General features: G+C 35.1%; 1 protein-coding gene across 4 annotated transcripts in view; it reads left to right on the top strand.

The window, feature by feature from the left end:
- The window catches only part of BMP5 (bone morphogenetic protein 5), a 119,555-nt gene that overhangs the window by 66,152 nt on the left and 36,023 nt on the right, over positions 1-17,380 (top strand). For all 4 annotated transcript variants that reach the window (XM_029243058.1, XM_029243057.1, XM_029243055.1 and 1 more), the window contains exon 3: positions 14,189-14,337. In XM_029243058.1, coding sequence (XP_029098891.1) covers positions 14,189-14,337 — 149 coding nt within the window. The remainder of the gene's footprint in view (positions 1-14,188; positions 14,338-17,380) is intronic.

Below are 17,380 nucleotides of genomic sequence, written 5' to 3'. Positions count from 1 at the left end.
AAGTAGAAATTGTATTTTAAAAATATATTAGTAACACTGGAAAGTGCTCAGGCTGTAATGTTAATTTAACAAAACAGGAAACAAACTTTATTTACACATAATACACATAATTATGTTAGGATGAATTCATGTGGAAAACAGATTGGAAGGAAGCAGCAAGTGTTCATTGAAAGCTTGCAGGTAATTTTAAATTTTAATTTTCCCCCTTTTCTGTACTTTCTAAATTTTTATAGTGAAAATTTCTTTTGTAATCAAAACAAGCATAAGCATAGTTGAGCAAGTGAAGATAATGAAACAACAGTATGTTACATGTTTCTTTACCAAATAACCATCCAAACATTTCCAGGTAGAGAGGGGCAAAAATCAAAACTAAACTGAACAAAATAAAGGATTAAAAAAATAAGTTGTTCTTATTTTTTTCTTAAGCTACAAGAGGCATTTTTTTTTCCACAGCAAATGAAGATAAATAAATTTTTTTCTTTCCCCTGTTTTATGGAAAATATTCCTGCCAATTGGGAACCTTGACTTTAATTCTCTGAAATTGAGGAGGAAGGATTAAAGATCCTTCATTTATATATCATGTGATCACAGTAAAATGGAAAGAATTTCAATTTGAGAAACCCATTTTAATATCCAAATATTATTTGTTGAGTATTTGTGTTTTCATATAGTTATCAAATCAAGAACTAAAATGGATATATGAAAATAAACTTGTACCTCTAGACATTTTCAAGCCTAAGGTCACCTCTTAAAACTTGTCTTCAAACTTGTGGATTTTATTTATGTACTGTTTCTTTTTAAAAAATTTTTTATTGAACTATAGTTGATTTACAATGTTGTGTTAGTTTCAGGTATAATGCAAAGTGGTTCAGTTATACATACGTGTATATACATATATATTTTTTTCTTCTACATTCTCTTCCTTTATAGGTTATTACAAGATATTGACTACAGTTCCCTGTGCTATGCAATAGGTCCTTGTTGGTTATCTATTTTATATATAGTAGTGTGTAATAGTGTTTTGAATTAAACTAAGAAACAATTGAAAAGTCAGTGCAGACTCTACTCTTTAATGCAATGCATTTGACAATGCAAACGTGTGTGTGTGTGTGTGTGTGTGTGTGTGTGTATAATTTCACATATTTAAAGCTCACTTCCCATAACATATCATCTAGGAGTTTCAAGGTGGGGATCCTTGAAGTAAGTTAGACTGATGTTTTATAGATATGTTTTATATTCAAGACGCTCTCTGGTCTGTTAACCATCTCATCTAGAAATCCTTTGACAATGTTATGTGATCAAATATGAAAGAGACAGACCCATGATGTCATCTCTTTTCACACTTATTTATCTTAGCAAGACCTAAAACTCTTAAAATTATATGTTTTATTCCTACTATCTCCCACCTCCCTGTTTATCCCTACTCATATGTCAATGCGTGCCATTTAAAAGTGTTCTGATATTATCCAAATCTTTATTTTTCTTGGTAAAAACTTAATACACATCGTTACACTCATTTAATCTTTTCACGTGAAGCTGACAGCCCCAAATTCTGTATAGAAGGCATTTCTCTTCAGTCACCCCTCACATATCTGGCATTATTGGGAAATGAGGTTTCCACATGATTGAATTTTCCAGATAATTCAGCGGAGTTGGACATGCTTTTCCTGAGCAACTTACATGTGGCCAGCACAGGGTACACAAGGAGAGTAAATAAGATCCTTACAGTTCATAGCCTGAGGCAGGGGTTGGGATTAGCTTGCCACACACAGGCTTTAATAACTATAATGCAATGCGCTAAGCAGTATGATGTAAGTATGTACTACGTGTTGTACAAATGAATACAAAATACAAATGAAGGGGAAATTAATTCTTCACATGGAAGGGTGAGGGCCCTTGGGGAAAGCCACTAGGAGGAGTTCACCCTTGAGTTGGGCCTTTGAAGATGAGAAAGAACTTTTTTTTTTTAAGTCTATTTCTTTGACTTTTTAAAATTGAAGTATAGTTGATTTAAAATGTGGTGTTAATTTCTGCTGTACAGCAAAGTGACTCAGTTTTACATAAATATATATATATATGTATACACACACATATTCTTCTCCATATCCTTTTCCATTATGGTTTATCATGGGATATTGAATATAGTTCACTGTGCTATACAGTAGGACCTTGTTGTTTATCCATCCTATATATGATAGTTTGCATCTGCTAACCCCAAACTCCCAGTCCTTCCCTCCCCTACCCCTCCTCAACCTTGGCCACCACAAGTCTATTCTCTATGACTTGAGTCTGTTTCTGTTTCATAGATTGGTTCATCTGTGTCATATTTTAGATTCTACACAAAAGTGATATCATATGGTATTTGTCTTTCTCTTTCTGACTTACTTCACTTAGTATGATATTCCCTAGTTTCATCCATATAGCTGCAAGTGGCATTATTTTGTTCTTTTTTATGGCTGAGTAATATTCCATTGTATATATGTACCACATCTTCTTTATCCAGTCATCTGTCAGTGGACATTTAGGTTGTTTCCATGTCTTGGTTATTGTGAATAGTGCTGCTATATGAACATAGGTACACATGTATCTTTTTGAATTATAGTTTTATCTGGATATATGCTCAGGAGTGGAGAATATTGTAAATCTATTTTTACTTTTATGAGGAACTTCCATATTGCTTTCCACAGTGGCTGCACCGAGGTACATTCCCACCAACAGTGTAGGAGAACTTTCTATAATGACAGAGAGAGAAAGAGAGGTAGAGACAGAGAGGCACCTAGGAGAAATATTCCTAAGCATTAAAATGTTTAAATGCGTAAAGAATTAAATAGTGAGAACAATGCTAGTAGTCCTACTACTAAGAAAAGCAGTCAGCACTTGCCCATTTAATGGGCACTCACCATGCATCTGGCACCGTGCTAAGTGCTTTCCTTGAATTAATTTTTTTCACAATATATACATTTATATATTCCCAAAAGAAAATATGCTGTGTAGAATTCAACCTTTTCCTAATGTTCTGCTATGAATATCAATTTCTGTGCTCCACTGCGAAAATATTTTAAGCCAGCCTGCTAGCTGTCATTTGTCATCTTCCCTGCTTGGATATATTTAGTTGAGCTGTCATCATTCAAGTCCACAGTCAGTTTCACATTGACATCATTTCCCCCCTCCTGCTTCTCTAAGATTTTTGATTCTTCTGTGGACATACTTCAGGATACACATTGACAATTTCCACCCAGGGAGATTTCGTGAGCTCTTGAGAGCCGCATAACTAACACTCAGACGGTCAGTGCCGACTGCTCTAGGTGTATAGGACAGCACACAAGCATGGCTTGTGTTTCTGCAGTGTGCAGGGATCAAGCTCTAGTTCAAGTTCTCAGCTGAGGGGATTCAGCCCCCAGGAGACATGTAGCAATGTCTGGAGGCATTTTTGGTTGTCCCAGTTGGCGAGGGTGGAGGGATGAAGGGCTACTGGCACCCAGTGGGTAGGTAGTGGAAGATGCTGCTAAACCTTATGCCATGAACAGGACACACCCCTACCCAATAAAGAATGATCTGGTCCAAATTTTCCCTAGTGCTGAGGTTGAGAAATACTGCTCTAGTTGTAGATTTAAGTTATAAAACTAAATTATGGGAATAATTTATGCCATGAAGTCAATTTTTCCCTGACTATTTCATATTTGGGGTCGTAAGAGTCATAATATGGAAGAGATCTTAGGAACCTGAACTGGGTGTATCACTCATTCATTAGAGGGCATTAAAAGTGGTTGGACTATGTATGTAATAGTCTCACTTCTTTGCTTCTTATTGAGTGAGGGGCTCTCCCGTGTGTGTGTGTGTGTGTGTGTGTGTGTGTGTGTGTGTGTGTATTCAGTAGCCCATGTTTAGATCTCACTGCAAGGGAAAAATATGGAATGATGTAGTGCCAGGAAACCTGCTAACATTATCAGTATCTTGGCAATTAAAAAAATTCCACAGAGTGAAAAGTTATTGAATTTTCATAGTGGGAATTCAACTTGTTTTCCCATTTTTTGCCATTCAATTCCATCTAATATTACTATTCTACCAGCTTGCATATGTGCCTTTTAAATGTAAATACAGCATTGAATTAGATATTCTGAAAATTGGTGTTCTGTGAGATTTACAGAAGCTTGTTATTTCACATTTGTTTTGGGAGAAAAAATAATTGCCATCTGAAAATATCAATCAGCTAACAAAGTCAAATTCTAACACTTTTAAACCTGAAATTGCACATGAGAGAAGATTTTGACATTATAAACTCCAGAGAATATCATTGATTAATTTGCATCCATTGTTAATGTGCTCTGTTTTAGAGCTATATGTCAGGTTTCTCAGATGGTGTGGTGTATTTATGTCAGATACCCAGAGAAAGATGTATGCTTTCTTCTTGGGTGGCCATCATTACATTTCTACTAGGCATGATAAGCTATTCAGAGACAAAAGGAGATGGAGAGAGGTGAAAACGTCTTAATAGTAGAAAGTTTGGGAAAAGTGTAGATATCTCTGTTCTCTGTAAGGTTCATGCCTCATGGAAATAGAAGAGTATTTTAACTTTTGCTCTGAAATGTATCTGTATATCTTCCAGACAACTTCCCAAAGCTTTTCTTGGCAAGATTTAGAGCTTCTTGGTTAGACAGTAGAATGTTTATGCTCCTGGTTAACTGTTTCTTCTCTCTCTCTCTAATGTATATATATACACACATATGTATGCATACATATAATTGAAATCATAAAAATCTAAAGAATATTTCTCTTTCATTATCTTTTGTTGATTACATAAATAATTTTACTTCCTTTTTGAAATGTTTTCAACTTCATTTTTTGTCTCTAATGGAATTTAGGGACAAAGGTTCATTATGGGCTATATGTATCAATAAATGTTACTAAATTTAAAGAAAATGAATGAATCTCTATATCTAAAATTTATAAGTGCAGGTTATTAAAGAACTTTGACAGTAATGATTACATAAATCACTTCTGACCCTAATTTTGTCATGAAGCATAAGATATACAACTTATTATATACATACTTACCTGCCATAAATGTGTTTTGGTAAGAAAACTGCAATTATAGCAATTTGCATAATATTTTTATTTGTGTAGTTTTTTTTATCCCTGCAAGGGATTTATGAGGTAGATTTTATTTTAATCTTCATTTAAAGAATAAACAAGAGCTCAGAAAGATGACTTAAAGGGCATAATAATTTTTTCTATTACTAAGCAAAGCCTAAGTACAGCAAGTCATTGTTGAAATTTAGCAGATACCAATTCCACCTATAATTACAATCTTTTCTTTATAAAGGTAAACTTATAATGAGACTTCTCAGAGGAGCCATGAGTTCTACACTTTCTGCTCAAGTAATAATACACCAATGAGAACTGTTTGTTAACCATATTTAGAAACAAGCAGAAGGATTTATTTGCCACAAGCCTATGAAACAATATCCTTGATAAAATAGATTTTCGCAAAAGATGAATGGGGGTCCCATCCAAGGACTCATCTGATGTATATTAGTTTACCTAATTCCCCATGCTGAGAAGTGATTTCGTCTATAAAGAAGTTTTCACAATACACATGAACTCCAAGGACAGTGTCATAGAGAAGTAATCAAGCACAAGCTTATTTTGGAAGATTTTCTGTGTTGTCCACTCACATTTCTTATTGTGTTGAAATAGTATAAGATGTTCTGTCTTTTAAATATGTATTTAAATGTGTCTTATAAATATTTGATGTTTCTTGTGTTTACTAAAAATCCCTCTATTTGACTCTCCTTCTTCCTACTATTCCACATTATTTCTCTTCTCCATATCTTAGTGGAGTTCATATTATAAAACTTTGCTTTAAATACATCACTTTCTTATCTTTTATTCACCCCTCAACCTACTGCAATTTGATAACTCCACTCTACTGATTATCCACCAACGTTCTCCTTGCTACCAAATCTTCTAGACACTTTTTTGTTCTTCCCATTCTTCTCAGTATTTGATATTGCTGACCACCTCTTATTTAATATGAAATATTTAATCTGTGAAAACTAGGGGAGTGTATTAGTTTCCTAGAGCTGCTGTAACAAATTACCACAAACTTGGATGGCTTAATACAACAGAAATTTATTCTCTCACACTTCTGAAGATTAGAAGTCCAAAATCAAAGCTTTGTTAAGACAATACTCCTTCCAAAACCTCTAGGGGAAGATTGTTTTTGGCTCCTTCCAGCTTCTGGTAGCTCCAAATATTCCTTGGCTTGGGTCAACATAAGTTCCATCTCTGCCTTTGTCCTCATATGGCTGTCTTCCTTCTGTGTCTCTTCTCCTTTTCTTATAAGGGCAGCAGTCATTCTGGATTAAGACCCATGCTAATGACCTCATCTTAATTTGACTACATGGTCACTCCTTGGCTCCATGTCTACCACCTTGTTTTAGGCTGGTAGCTCAGCTCAACCTTTCAGTACTCCAATCCAAAAACCAATTATCTTTCAGTGTAAAGAGGGCATTTAAAGGATGGTTTGGGACTAAAAAGGGAGCTACAGTGATGTAAGAGAAAGTGTTCTGAAAATGGAATATAGAAACCTGGGTTCTGGTCTTCCAACTGGGTGAGTGACCATGGGAAATAATTTGATTTCTCTTTAAGTTTTCTCATCAATCAAATAACAGTTTGGCACATAATTTACATCCCACTTAATTCTAGCATTCAGTGATTTATTTTGTTCACTTTCAGAGGTAGACTCCCAGGCTAGCTGACTTCACATCAGACATTCCTGGTTATAATTTTTATTTGGGGCTTATAATGAGAATACTTCATTAATTCTGTTATTCAGCTACATAGAAAGTAGAAGGAGTTAACATTTCAAGCATCCAAAACCACATAGTATGTTACTAAGCATGTTTGTGTACCTGATTATAAGAAGGATCATGAAGAAGAATATGATATGATCGTATAAAAGTATTTGGTTTACTCAAAGATCAAAGAAATTAGAGGAGGAAATTGAATATTTATATAATTGGATGTGTTTATAGACATAGATATATAATGAATATGATAGTAGCAGTTAAATAGTAAAAAGATATAATCGTCTATTAATATAATTATTTTTACATATTTTAATCACATTATATAAAATTTCATTAATGTAGTCATATTCCTTGTTTCACTTTGATTGAAAATATATGTGTAGAGACTTCTTTTGTTTGTTTTCTTTGCGGTACGTGGGCCTCTCACTGCTGTGGCCTCTCCCGTTGCGGAGCACAGGCTCCGGTCGCGCAGGCTCAGCGTCCATGGCTCACGGGCTCAGCCGCTCTGCGGCATGTGGGATCTTCCCGGACTGGGGCACGAACCCACGTGCCCTGCATTGGCAGGCGGACTCTCAACCACTGCACCACCAGGGAAGCCCTATGTAAAGACTTTTTTCAAACTTTTCACATGCACGTTTGACATCATCACTATAGCCATATTTTGAATCATATATCACGATATTACAAAGTTCATTGTCTTCAGATTCATCTATGTTGTTATAAAAGTAGCATTTTTTTGAGTCTGTGTATAATGCTGTCATCAGATATATTATGTTAACAAAAGCACTAATTCACACAATTTTGTTGTTGTTAGTTCGTTTTTAAGCATTTTTTATTGAAGCATAATTGACATATAACTTTATATTAGTTTCAGGTATACAATATAATGATCCAATATCTGCATATATTGCAAAATGATCACTGCAGTTAACTTCCGTCACCATACCTAGTTAGAAATTTTCTTTCTTGTAATTAGAACTTTAAAGACCTACTCTCTCAGCAACTTTCAAAATATGTAATACAGTATTATTAACTATAGACATTTACCATGCTGTACATTACAGTCCCATGACTTATTTATTTTATAACTGGAAGTTTACACCTCTGGACCTATTTCACCCATTTCTTTCACTCCCACTCCCTGCCTCTGGTAACCACTAATCTATGTGCTTGGGCTTTGTTTGTTTGTTGTTTTTGTTTTGTTTTGTTTTAGATTCCACATATAAGTGATAGTGTTTGTCTTTCTCCATCCGGCTTATTTCAATTATTATAATGCCTCAAGGTCCACTCATGTCACAAATGGCAAGATTTCATTCTTTTTATGGCAAAATAATATTCCATTGTGTGTGTGTGTGTATATATATATATATATATATATATATATATGCCACATTTTCTGTACCCATTCATCTGTTGATGGACACAGGTAGTCTCCATATCTTGGCTATTGTAAATAATATTGCAATGAACATGGGGATGTGTATATCTTTTTGAGTTAGTGTTTTCATTTTCTTCAATAAATAACCAGAATTACTGGCCCAAATGATTGTTTTTTTTTTCAATTTTTTGAGGTGCCTCCATACAGTTTTCTGTAGTGACTGCACCAACTTCCATTCCCACCAACAGTGCACAAGTGTTCCTTTTCCTCTGCATACTCACCAACACCTGTTATTTCTTGTCTTTTTAATACATAATAGTCATTCTAACAGGTATGAAGTTATATCTCATTGTGGTTTTGATTTGCATTTCCCTGATGATTAGTGATGTTCAGCATCTTTTCATGTACTTGTCCATCTGTATGTCTTTGCCCATTTTTAAATAGATTTTTTTTTTTTTGCTATTGAGTTGTATAAGTTCTTTATATATTTTGGATAATAACTCCTTATCAGATATATGATTTGCAAATATTTTCTCCCATTCCACAGGTTGCCTTTTCATTTTGTTGATGGTTTCCTTTGCTGTGCAAAAGTTTTTTAATTTGATGTTGCTCCACTTGTTTATTTTTGCTTTTGTCACTTTTGCTTTTGGTGTCAGAGCCCAAAAAAAATCATTGCAAAGACCAATATCAAGGAGCTTACTGGCTATGTTTTCTTCTAGGAGTTTTATGGTTTTACATTCAAATCTTTAATTCATTTTAAGTTAAGGTTGTGTGTGGTGTAAGATAACAGTCCTGTTTCATTCTTTTGCATGTGGCTGTCCAGTTTTCACAACACTTTGTTGAAGAGACTACCTTTCCACGTTGTATATTCTTGGTTCTTTCATTGTAAATTAATTAACCCATATATGTGGGTTTATTTCTTGGCTCTTTATACTGCCCCATTGATCTATGTGTCTGTTTCTGTGCCAATATCGAATTCTTTTGATTAGTATAACTTTGTAAGTGTGATGCCTCTAGTTTTGTTCTTCTTTCTCCAGGTCGCTTTGGTTATTCGGGGTCTTTGTGGTTCTGTACAAATTTTAGGATTGTATGTTCTATTTCTGGGAAAAATGTCTGACATCCTAGGTAAAGATTCAACTATAATTTCCTCTCTTCCAGATAGATCTTCAGATTATATTACATTTGGTCTTCACAAAATCTCTTAAGGCAGTGATTATCATACTATCTTTTAGGCATGGGGAAACAGAGGCTGAGGAATTCCTTTATTGTTCAAGCTTTGTCTGGTCCCCAAATTCTAGTTTATTTTGTTACAATACACTTTATTTCTTCCAGTGTCATAGTCTTAGATATGTAAGACTCTTTATTTTTAAAAGAGTGGTAAGAATTATGATAACTCAAATTTTGCTAAATGTGGCTCCTGCTGCTCAGTCTTTAGTGAAGTTCCTACCCTTTTGGTATTTTGAGGCTTCCAAGGCATGTATACAAAACCCTTTCCTCTCTCAGTAAAATAAAAAGCACCCTTGCAAAGCAGTATCTTCAACCCTACCAATTTCCCATGAAAACACATGTTTAAACCTCTGGTCATGATTGAAGTAAGATATGCTCACATGTATTTGTATTGAATTCTAACTGTGTCTACATATCTACATATTATTTTTTGCCTGTGATCAATTGTATTCAGTATATCTATATATTTCATATCCAATAAATCTGAGTGATGCAAATCCTTTATCTGTTCAATATGACTCTGTACTTAACAACTGCATGATAGCTTCATTTAACTGTATGAGAAATTATTATGCTGATCTGTATCATACTCAAGACAAAGGTTCAAATTCTATCTGAAAAAGAAAAATACAAATTTTCATCATTATGAGTTATTTTGATCAATATAAATTGACTTTCACGTATTAGTCTTTGAAAACATTTCAATGTGGACAATTGCTATAATATCTATAAACACAGAATGTTCACATCCAGGATTATTCTTGCCTTTAAAAAAATATTTTAAAATAGTATTATGGGTTGAACCATGTTCCTCTCTCTCCCCTATCCATATATTGAAGTCCTGGCCTCCAGTGTCTCAGAATGTGATCTTATTTGGAAACAGACTCTTTAGTGAGGTAACTCAATTAAAATGAGGGTGAGTATTAATCCAATATGACTGGTGTCATTATAAAAATGGAAAATTTGGATGCAATGATGTATACACATAGGGAAAGTGATATGAAGATGCAGGGAGGAAACAGCCATCTACAAGCCAACGAGATTCTTCCCTCACAGCCCTCGACAGAACCAACCCTGCCAACACCTTGAGTTTGGACATCCAGCCTCCAGAACTGTGAGACAATAAATTTCTACTGTTTCAGCCACTCAGGCTCCGGTACTTTGTTATGGCAGCCTTAGGATACTAAAACAGTAACATTCTGAAATGCTTGCATACGTCCATATAGGTGGACTTTATTTCCTTTACTAGATTGCAGATTTTAATTTTAGTTTCATTACTGTAATTGTACATCACATAAAATAATTATATTATGGATTTATTTCTGCTACAAATGAATATATTTTTCTACATATATATTTTCTTTGTACTGCATTCCTTTTAAATGCATTAATATTTAAAATTTTCTTTTATTAGACATAAGAATTTCTTAAAAAAATGGTAAAAGTGTTAAGGCAAGGCAACTTTAACAAGTTTATTTTATACTGCTTATAGGATATATTTAGTATATTCTGCTACTTCCAGGGAGATAAGTGCTCTTCTTTAGTGGAATAATTTTATACTTCCAAAGAAATCATGTCTCGATTTCTACAGAATGGATAGGAATTTATTTTTAAGATGCTGTTATGAAAGTTGCTACATGAATGAAAATTACAAAATTATTACCATTGTGCTTATTAAAAATAGACTTGAGGACTTCCCTGGTGGCACAGTGGTTAAGAATCCACCTGTCAATGCAGGGGACATGGGTTCAATCCCTGGTCTGGGAAAATTCCACATACTATAGAGTAACTAAGCCCGTGAGCCACAACTACTGAGCCTGCACTCTAGAGGTCATGAGCCATAAACCCATGTGCCAAAACTACTGAAGCCTGCATGCCCGAGGGCCCACGTGCTGCAACTACTGAAGCCCGTGTGCCTAGAGCCCGTGCTCCACAAGAGAAGCCACTGCAATGAGAAGCCACGCACCTTGATGAAGAGTAGACCCTGTTCGTCCCAACTAGAGAAAGCCCGCACACAGCAACAAAAACCCAACACAGCCAAAAAATAAATTAAAAAATAAATAAATAAATAAACAGACTTGACTCTCCTAAAGCATATTCTCTTGTCTGTAGGTAGTGCAGAAGAGCTCTTTACACAAATGGAAAGAGGAGAAATTAAAGAATAGAAGTTAACAGTCAAAAATAAAATAGTTTTGCTCAAGAACAGGAATCCATGAAGCTTATGAAGACAACTGATCATTCATAACTTTTCAGAGGTGAACTAGAAATATATGGATTTTTTCAAATCATACTCTTGGCCTAGGTTTATCTTCCAATGAATTAGATTTGCATCACTGAAATTCAGGTATTTAGGGTTTGCTTGGGTCTGTTGGCTGATGCTTTTTCTAAATATATTCATTAAAACTGAAACTATTTTCCTCATAGACATGCTTAACAGTGTTGAGACTTGGATATGAATAGTTAGAGAAATTTTTTTCTGGAAAAGTAGCACAATTTAAAAATAATAGAAAACACACCTAAATAACTACATAAAGATATTTGTTAACTAGTTGAAATTGCTCTCAGAATTTACCTCTTTGTTCTTTTTTGTTTTTCAAATGTTTATTTATATCACACCAAGGGATGGCATTTTTTGCTTTGCAGAGTTTATTAGAACATCTTTACCATATTTCAAATGAAAGCAGGCTTTGAAAGCAGGGTAGCACTTGTGTATTTTCCAAGCTACAAGGTGAATCTTTCTTCTGTTTAAGAAGCTGATAACGTGATTAAGTTACTTCCAAGATTACAGTCTCAAAGACATTTTTTAAATATTTCAAAAATTTAAGAATAATCCATATTTTCTTAGATTCTGTTTATTTGGTAGGTTTTCCAATTTAGGAGGAAAAGGGAGAATTTGATTTACATTCCACACACTGTGAAAATAATGGGTCCTTAAAATTCAAGTGGAATGAATTAATCTTTTCATTGAATTGTAGTATATGCCTGTCGTATGTCTGCGGTGACTCAAACTGATTCCTGTATTGGATGTGAAAAAGTGTCTGTAACCCTCCTTTGGTAATCACTATGATTAAAATTGTGAAGGAGAATTAAAGCTGCATATTTGGGTGTACGGTAGCTGGACAATATAATTGATCATAAAACATTAATTTTAAGTTCTCTAGGTTAATGGAAGAATGGTATAAATCAAGTTTAATTAAAGAAATGGAGAGGTACCTTCTAAAATATTGACTGAGATTCTTTACTTCTGCTATAGTTCAGTTTTCAATTATAGATTTTTTTCTAAGAAAATAATAAATATGCATGATTTGATTTTATCCAAAATTAGTTTTTTACATTTTGTAATCCACATTTAAAGTGACTTCTAAGATACAGATAGATGGAAAATACAGTAGAATAGTATTTAACGTAGCTTATTATGACATAGCTCTGATCTTCCTCATATGAATAATATGCTGTCAGATTCAGCACAATCATAAAATGCATAATAGTGTATTTCTATTCTACTTTGATGGAGTTCCATTGTTTTTACCATCAACCTATCTGAGCCTTAATTTCATCAATATAAAAATCTATTGTAAAGATTAAATGTCACATAGAGAACAGGCCTGTGGTTGCCAAGGGAGAGGGGTGTGGGGGGGGAATGGATTGGGAGTTTGGGATTAGCAGATGCAAACTATTATATATAGAATGGATAAACAACAAAGTCCTACTGTATAGCACAGGGAACTATATTCAATATCCTGTGATAAACTATAATGGAAAAGAATATGAAAAAGGATGTGTATACATATATGTATAACTGAATCATGTTTTTGTACAGCAGAAATTAACACAACACTGTAAATCAACTATACTTCAATAAAACAAATTAAAATAACGACTAAACATCAAAAAGATGTAGCACTTAGCTCAGAAGCTGCCTGTAGTAAGGATATAAAATAATTCATTATAGTTTGACAAATACTCATACATTTGTAAATTTAATACTAAAGTTAAGATTGATAAATGTTAATAACAGTAACACTGTGGAGATTATCCTAAAACATACAAGTTTATATGCATAGGTACTACTGTCCCCAGGGGACTTGTGCACAAAGAAAGTGTTAAAGTGAGTCAGGGAAGAGCCATAGCTCAATCTACGGGATTTCTCCCTTAATCCAATGGTATACTTGGTGGCCCTCTCTTGGCCTCTGGGATCCATAAAATAATTAATTATATAATAAAAATAGAAAATGAAATAAAAATATATGTAATAAAAATGGAAAAAAGTATAATGAAAGTGGTAAACAAAAGGAAAACTCCCTCTAAAACAGAGGCTTGCATCACAGCCTGTCTGCCCTCCATCTCCTTGGAGAATCCACATCCGTCCAGACTGGAGCAGCTACTTTCACTTCTGTCTCTATTCAGTTTAACCCTTGCTTGTGTACTTGCCAGTGTACTGCTACTTATAGGTAATGGTTTAGGAAAACACTGATTATCAGGGACCAAACCAAGACCACTAAGTCCCTTTGTAAAGGAAACTTGACAGTGAAGAGCAGGCAAATGGAAATTACTGTCAGATATTCTAATCTGCACCAGGTTTGGGCTGAGATTCCAGCAATAAAAGGTTCTGTATCTTATTACTCATCACTTGAGTCCTTTGCTCCTCTTATCCTTTAATGAACTCCTGTTATTGTAAGAATGCTTTTGTAGTGTTTTCACTTAAGTGTAGGAAATGATGATCTTCATTCAAACCTGTAACTCTTTTTTGCTGTTCTCTTTCTTCTTTTAGGGATGCAGATCTGTTCTTGTTAGACACAAGAAAGGCCCAAGCTCTAGATGTGGGTTGGCTTGTCTTTGATATCACTGTGACCAGCAATCATTGGGTGATTAATCCACAGAACAATTTGGGCTTACAACTCTGTGCAGAAACAGGAGATGGTAAGCACTGAATTTCATAAATTTTGGGGAGTTCTGGTTTGGACAAATTGAGAGTTACAGCTTTTTGTGGGATTTAACCAATGTATATCTTATACACACAATGTGCAAGGTGGTGCATTCTATAAGATAGGGCAATATATTGATTAGTTAACTTATTTATAAACACATTACCGAACACACGTTTATTGTCAGGCTCTGCAGTGGGTGTGGGGGGTAAAGAATTAAGTTCTGTTCCTGCTCTTGCAGTTTTTAGTCTTGTGTTGAAGACATGTATGCAAACAAGTAGAACTACTGTGATATAACAATACCGAAAGAAAGCGATGTATAAAATGCTATGGATCTATGTTTTGATTTTGTGGTGGTTACACAACTATATAATCTGTAAAAATGTATAGAACTGTACACTAAAGAAGAATGGATATTACCATATTCAAAGTATGTCTCAAAAACCTAACTTATAAAAAGAAATATATATCAAAACAGATGATAGGGAAACAGACAAAGGACCTACCATAATACAGAGGAGGATGGGGATGGAACAAAAGAGTCATAAAAAACTGCAGAAAATGATACTGAGTTAGGTCTTAACATATTATAATATTTGGTCAAAGACAACAGCTCCAGAATCACTTCTGGGAGGGGTCTGTTGACTGAAAAAAAAAAAAAAAAAGCGCAACCTAAAAGCTGAGAGTTTTGTTTTACTTGGTGGACAAAACTGGGGACTTAAGCCCAGGACACAGCCTCTCAGATAGCTCTAAAGGAGAGCTCCAAAGAGGTAGGGGAGGAGCCAGGATATACAGGAGTTTTTACAACAAAGACCAGGTAGTCAGAACATCAAAAGATTATTGTTAATTAAAGAAAACCAGGCATCTCAAGTTAAGAAATTTATATATGGGAAGATGCAAGAGTCTGAAATCATTCCTTTGATATGCATCTCAGCTGTCTGGGGTCAGTATCATGTGCTTTCTCATCCTGAGTCTCCTCAGGGTGCACCATCAGGGGGCAGCTGCAGTGGCTGATGGTTTGATGGTGGGCATCCTGTTTCCACTCCAACTTCCCTCAGGGCTCACCATTGGGGTGGCTGCAGCTTGTTGGCTGCAACATCCTTTGTTTACTGATATGGCAGGTGTCACTCTTAGTCCACAGGTCTATAGGAAATCTTTTTTGAGAGGCTCCAGATGTTATTCTTATGCTCAGAAATGCTCACCGAGCAGCGATGTGCTGTGTGCTTGGCTTGATGCTGGAGATAAAATAGTGAGCAAGTACAGAGATGGCTTCACGAGGCTTGCAGTTGAGTGAGGCATGAGGTAGTCAGCACATAATATTATTGAATGCACTTCGCTACACACTAAGAGTCCAATGGACTCTGAGTGTAGAACAGTGAGAAAATTCGAGCTACAGTCTTTTAAAGATCAGGAAGCTGTATCTAGGGGAAGAAATTGGAGGGCCCTATACTATTTAGTTCTAACTTGCTTTCAAGTCATCCTTTTCTCTCTGAGAACTACTTTATATTTTGTTTATCCTTTTCCTTTGATTGATTTCTCTTATATTTTAGGGGTAATTTTACTTTAAATGACATATTATTTATGTGATTTTTTGGAGCCTAAAATAAACTAACATTTCACTTCTTTCAAAGGTTTCCAAATTCTCTTTTTAAAAGTTAGGTTTGAGATACACAGCCTTTTGTTGCTCTTATTTGGTTCTTTAATATTGTCTGATATGAAAATATTAAAATGATTAAATATGCTAGACAAGCTGGCCTTTTGTATTTAAGCCAGAGCAGACAGATCACTTTTTATTTGCAACAATGGAATCTGAATATGCTTACTTCTCAGCAAAAGTAATTGGAAGTCGTGAAAAAATGAAACTCAGGAAAGTCTCCTTTCAAATTCATTTGTTGACTATTATTCATTTATTCATTTGTTTGACATAAAATCTTCGAGTGTCTATTCATGCAAGACAAAGTGTTAAGGAGACAATGACCTGGGAGACAGACAAATATAGCTACTTAAGGAAGACTAAAGTGCCCTAAATCCTAAAAATAGTGATATAATCAAGACGCTATAGGAAACGTAAGGAGATGGTTAAGTCCAAATGGAGCCAAAGAACTGTGGTCCAGGTAACTTCTGGGCTAGGTCAGCTGCGTAAGATTTCAAGAAATGAAGATGAGGAGGGAGAGGGTGTGGTGGTGAGAAAGGAGGAGAGAGGTAGTTCCTGGATGAGGAAACAATGTGAGTAAATACATAGAACGGCAAAAAGGCATGGTGTTGTCTAGAACATTCAGCAGTCCAGATTTGGCTAGAACAGCTTTCATGTATAAATATGATTGCAGACGCTATTAGGAAAGTGATTTGGAGACAAATCATGGAAGGCACATGACATCTAATTTATGTGTATATTCTTGTAACTTGACCACAGGTCATTAAAGAACTAGACTTGCTGCTTTAATCAATCAGAGTAACACTTTCATGCTTACATATTTGAATGAATATCCATTTCATAAGGTCATGGATGTGTATTTCTGGTTCACAATGGGACCCTTGGTACTTGGTACCGTGCAGGTTGTAGGTATTAAAAACATGTTTTGAATGATTGTTGAATGAGTTTGTGACTTAAAAGGCTCTTATGGACCACCTGTCATTGAACATGTTACTCCTTTTTTTTTTTTTTTAATTGATAGTGGATTTACAATGTTGTGTTAGTTTCTGGTGTTCAGTAAAGTGATTCAGTTATATATATATATACTTTTTCATATTCTTTTCCATTATGGTTTATTACAGGATATAGAATATAGTTCCCTGTGCTATACAGCAGGATCTTGTTGTTTATCTATTTTACATATATGAACATGTTACCTTTTTTTTTTTTTTTTTTGCGGTACGCGGGCCTCTCACTGTTGTGGCCTCTCCCGTTGCGGAGCACAGGCTCCGGACACGCAGGCTCAGCGGCCATGGCTCACGGGCCCAGCCGCTCAGCGGCATGTGGGATCCTCCCGCACCAGGGCACGAACCCGTGTCCCCTGCATCGGCGGGCAGACTCTCAA

This window comes from Monodon monoceros, unplaced genomic scaffold (genome assembly GCF_005190385.1).
Source record: "Monodon monoceros isolate NGI ecotype Baffin Bay Population unplaced genomic scaffold, NGI_Narwhal_1 Super_Scaffold_3, whole genome shotgun sequence".
NCBI lineage: Eukaryota > Metazoa > Chordata > Mammalia > Artiodactyla > Monodontidae > Monodon > Monodon monoceros.
The sequence above is the reverse complement of the archived record's forward strand: the minus strand, read 5'-3'. Positions and strand labels throughout refer to the sequence as shown.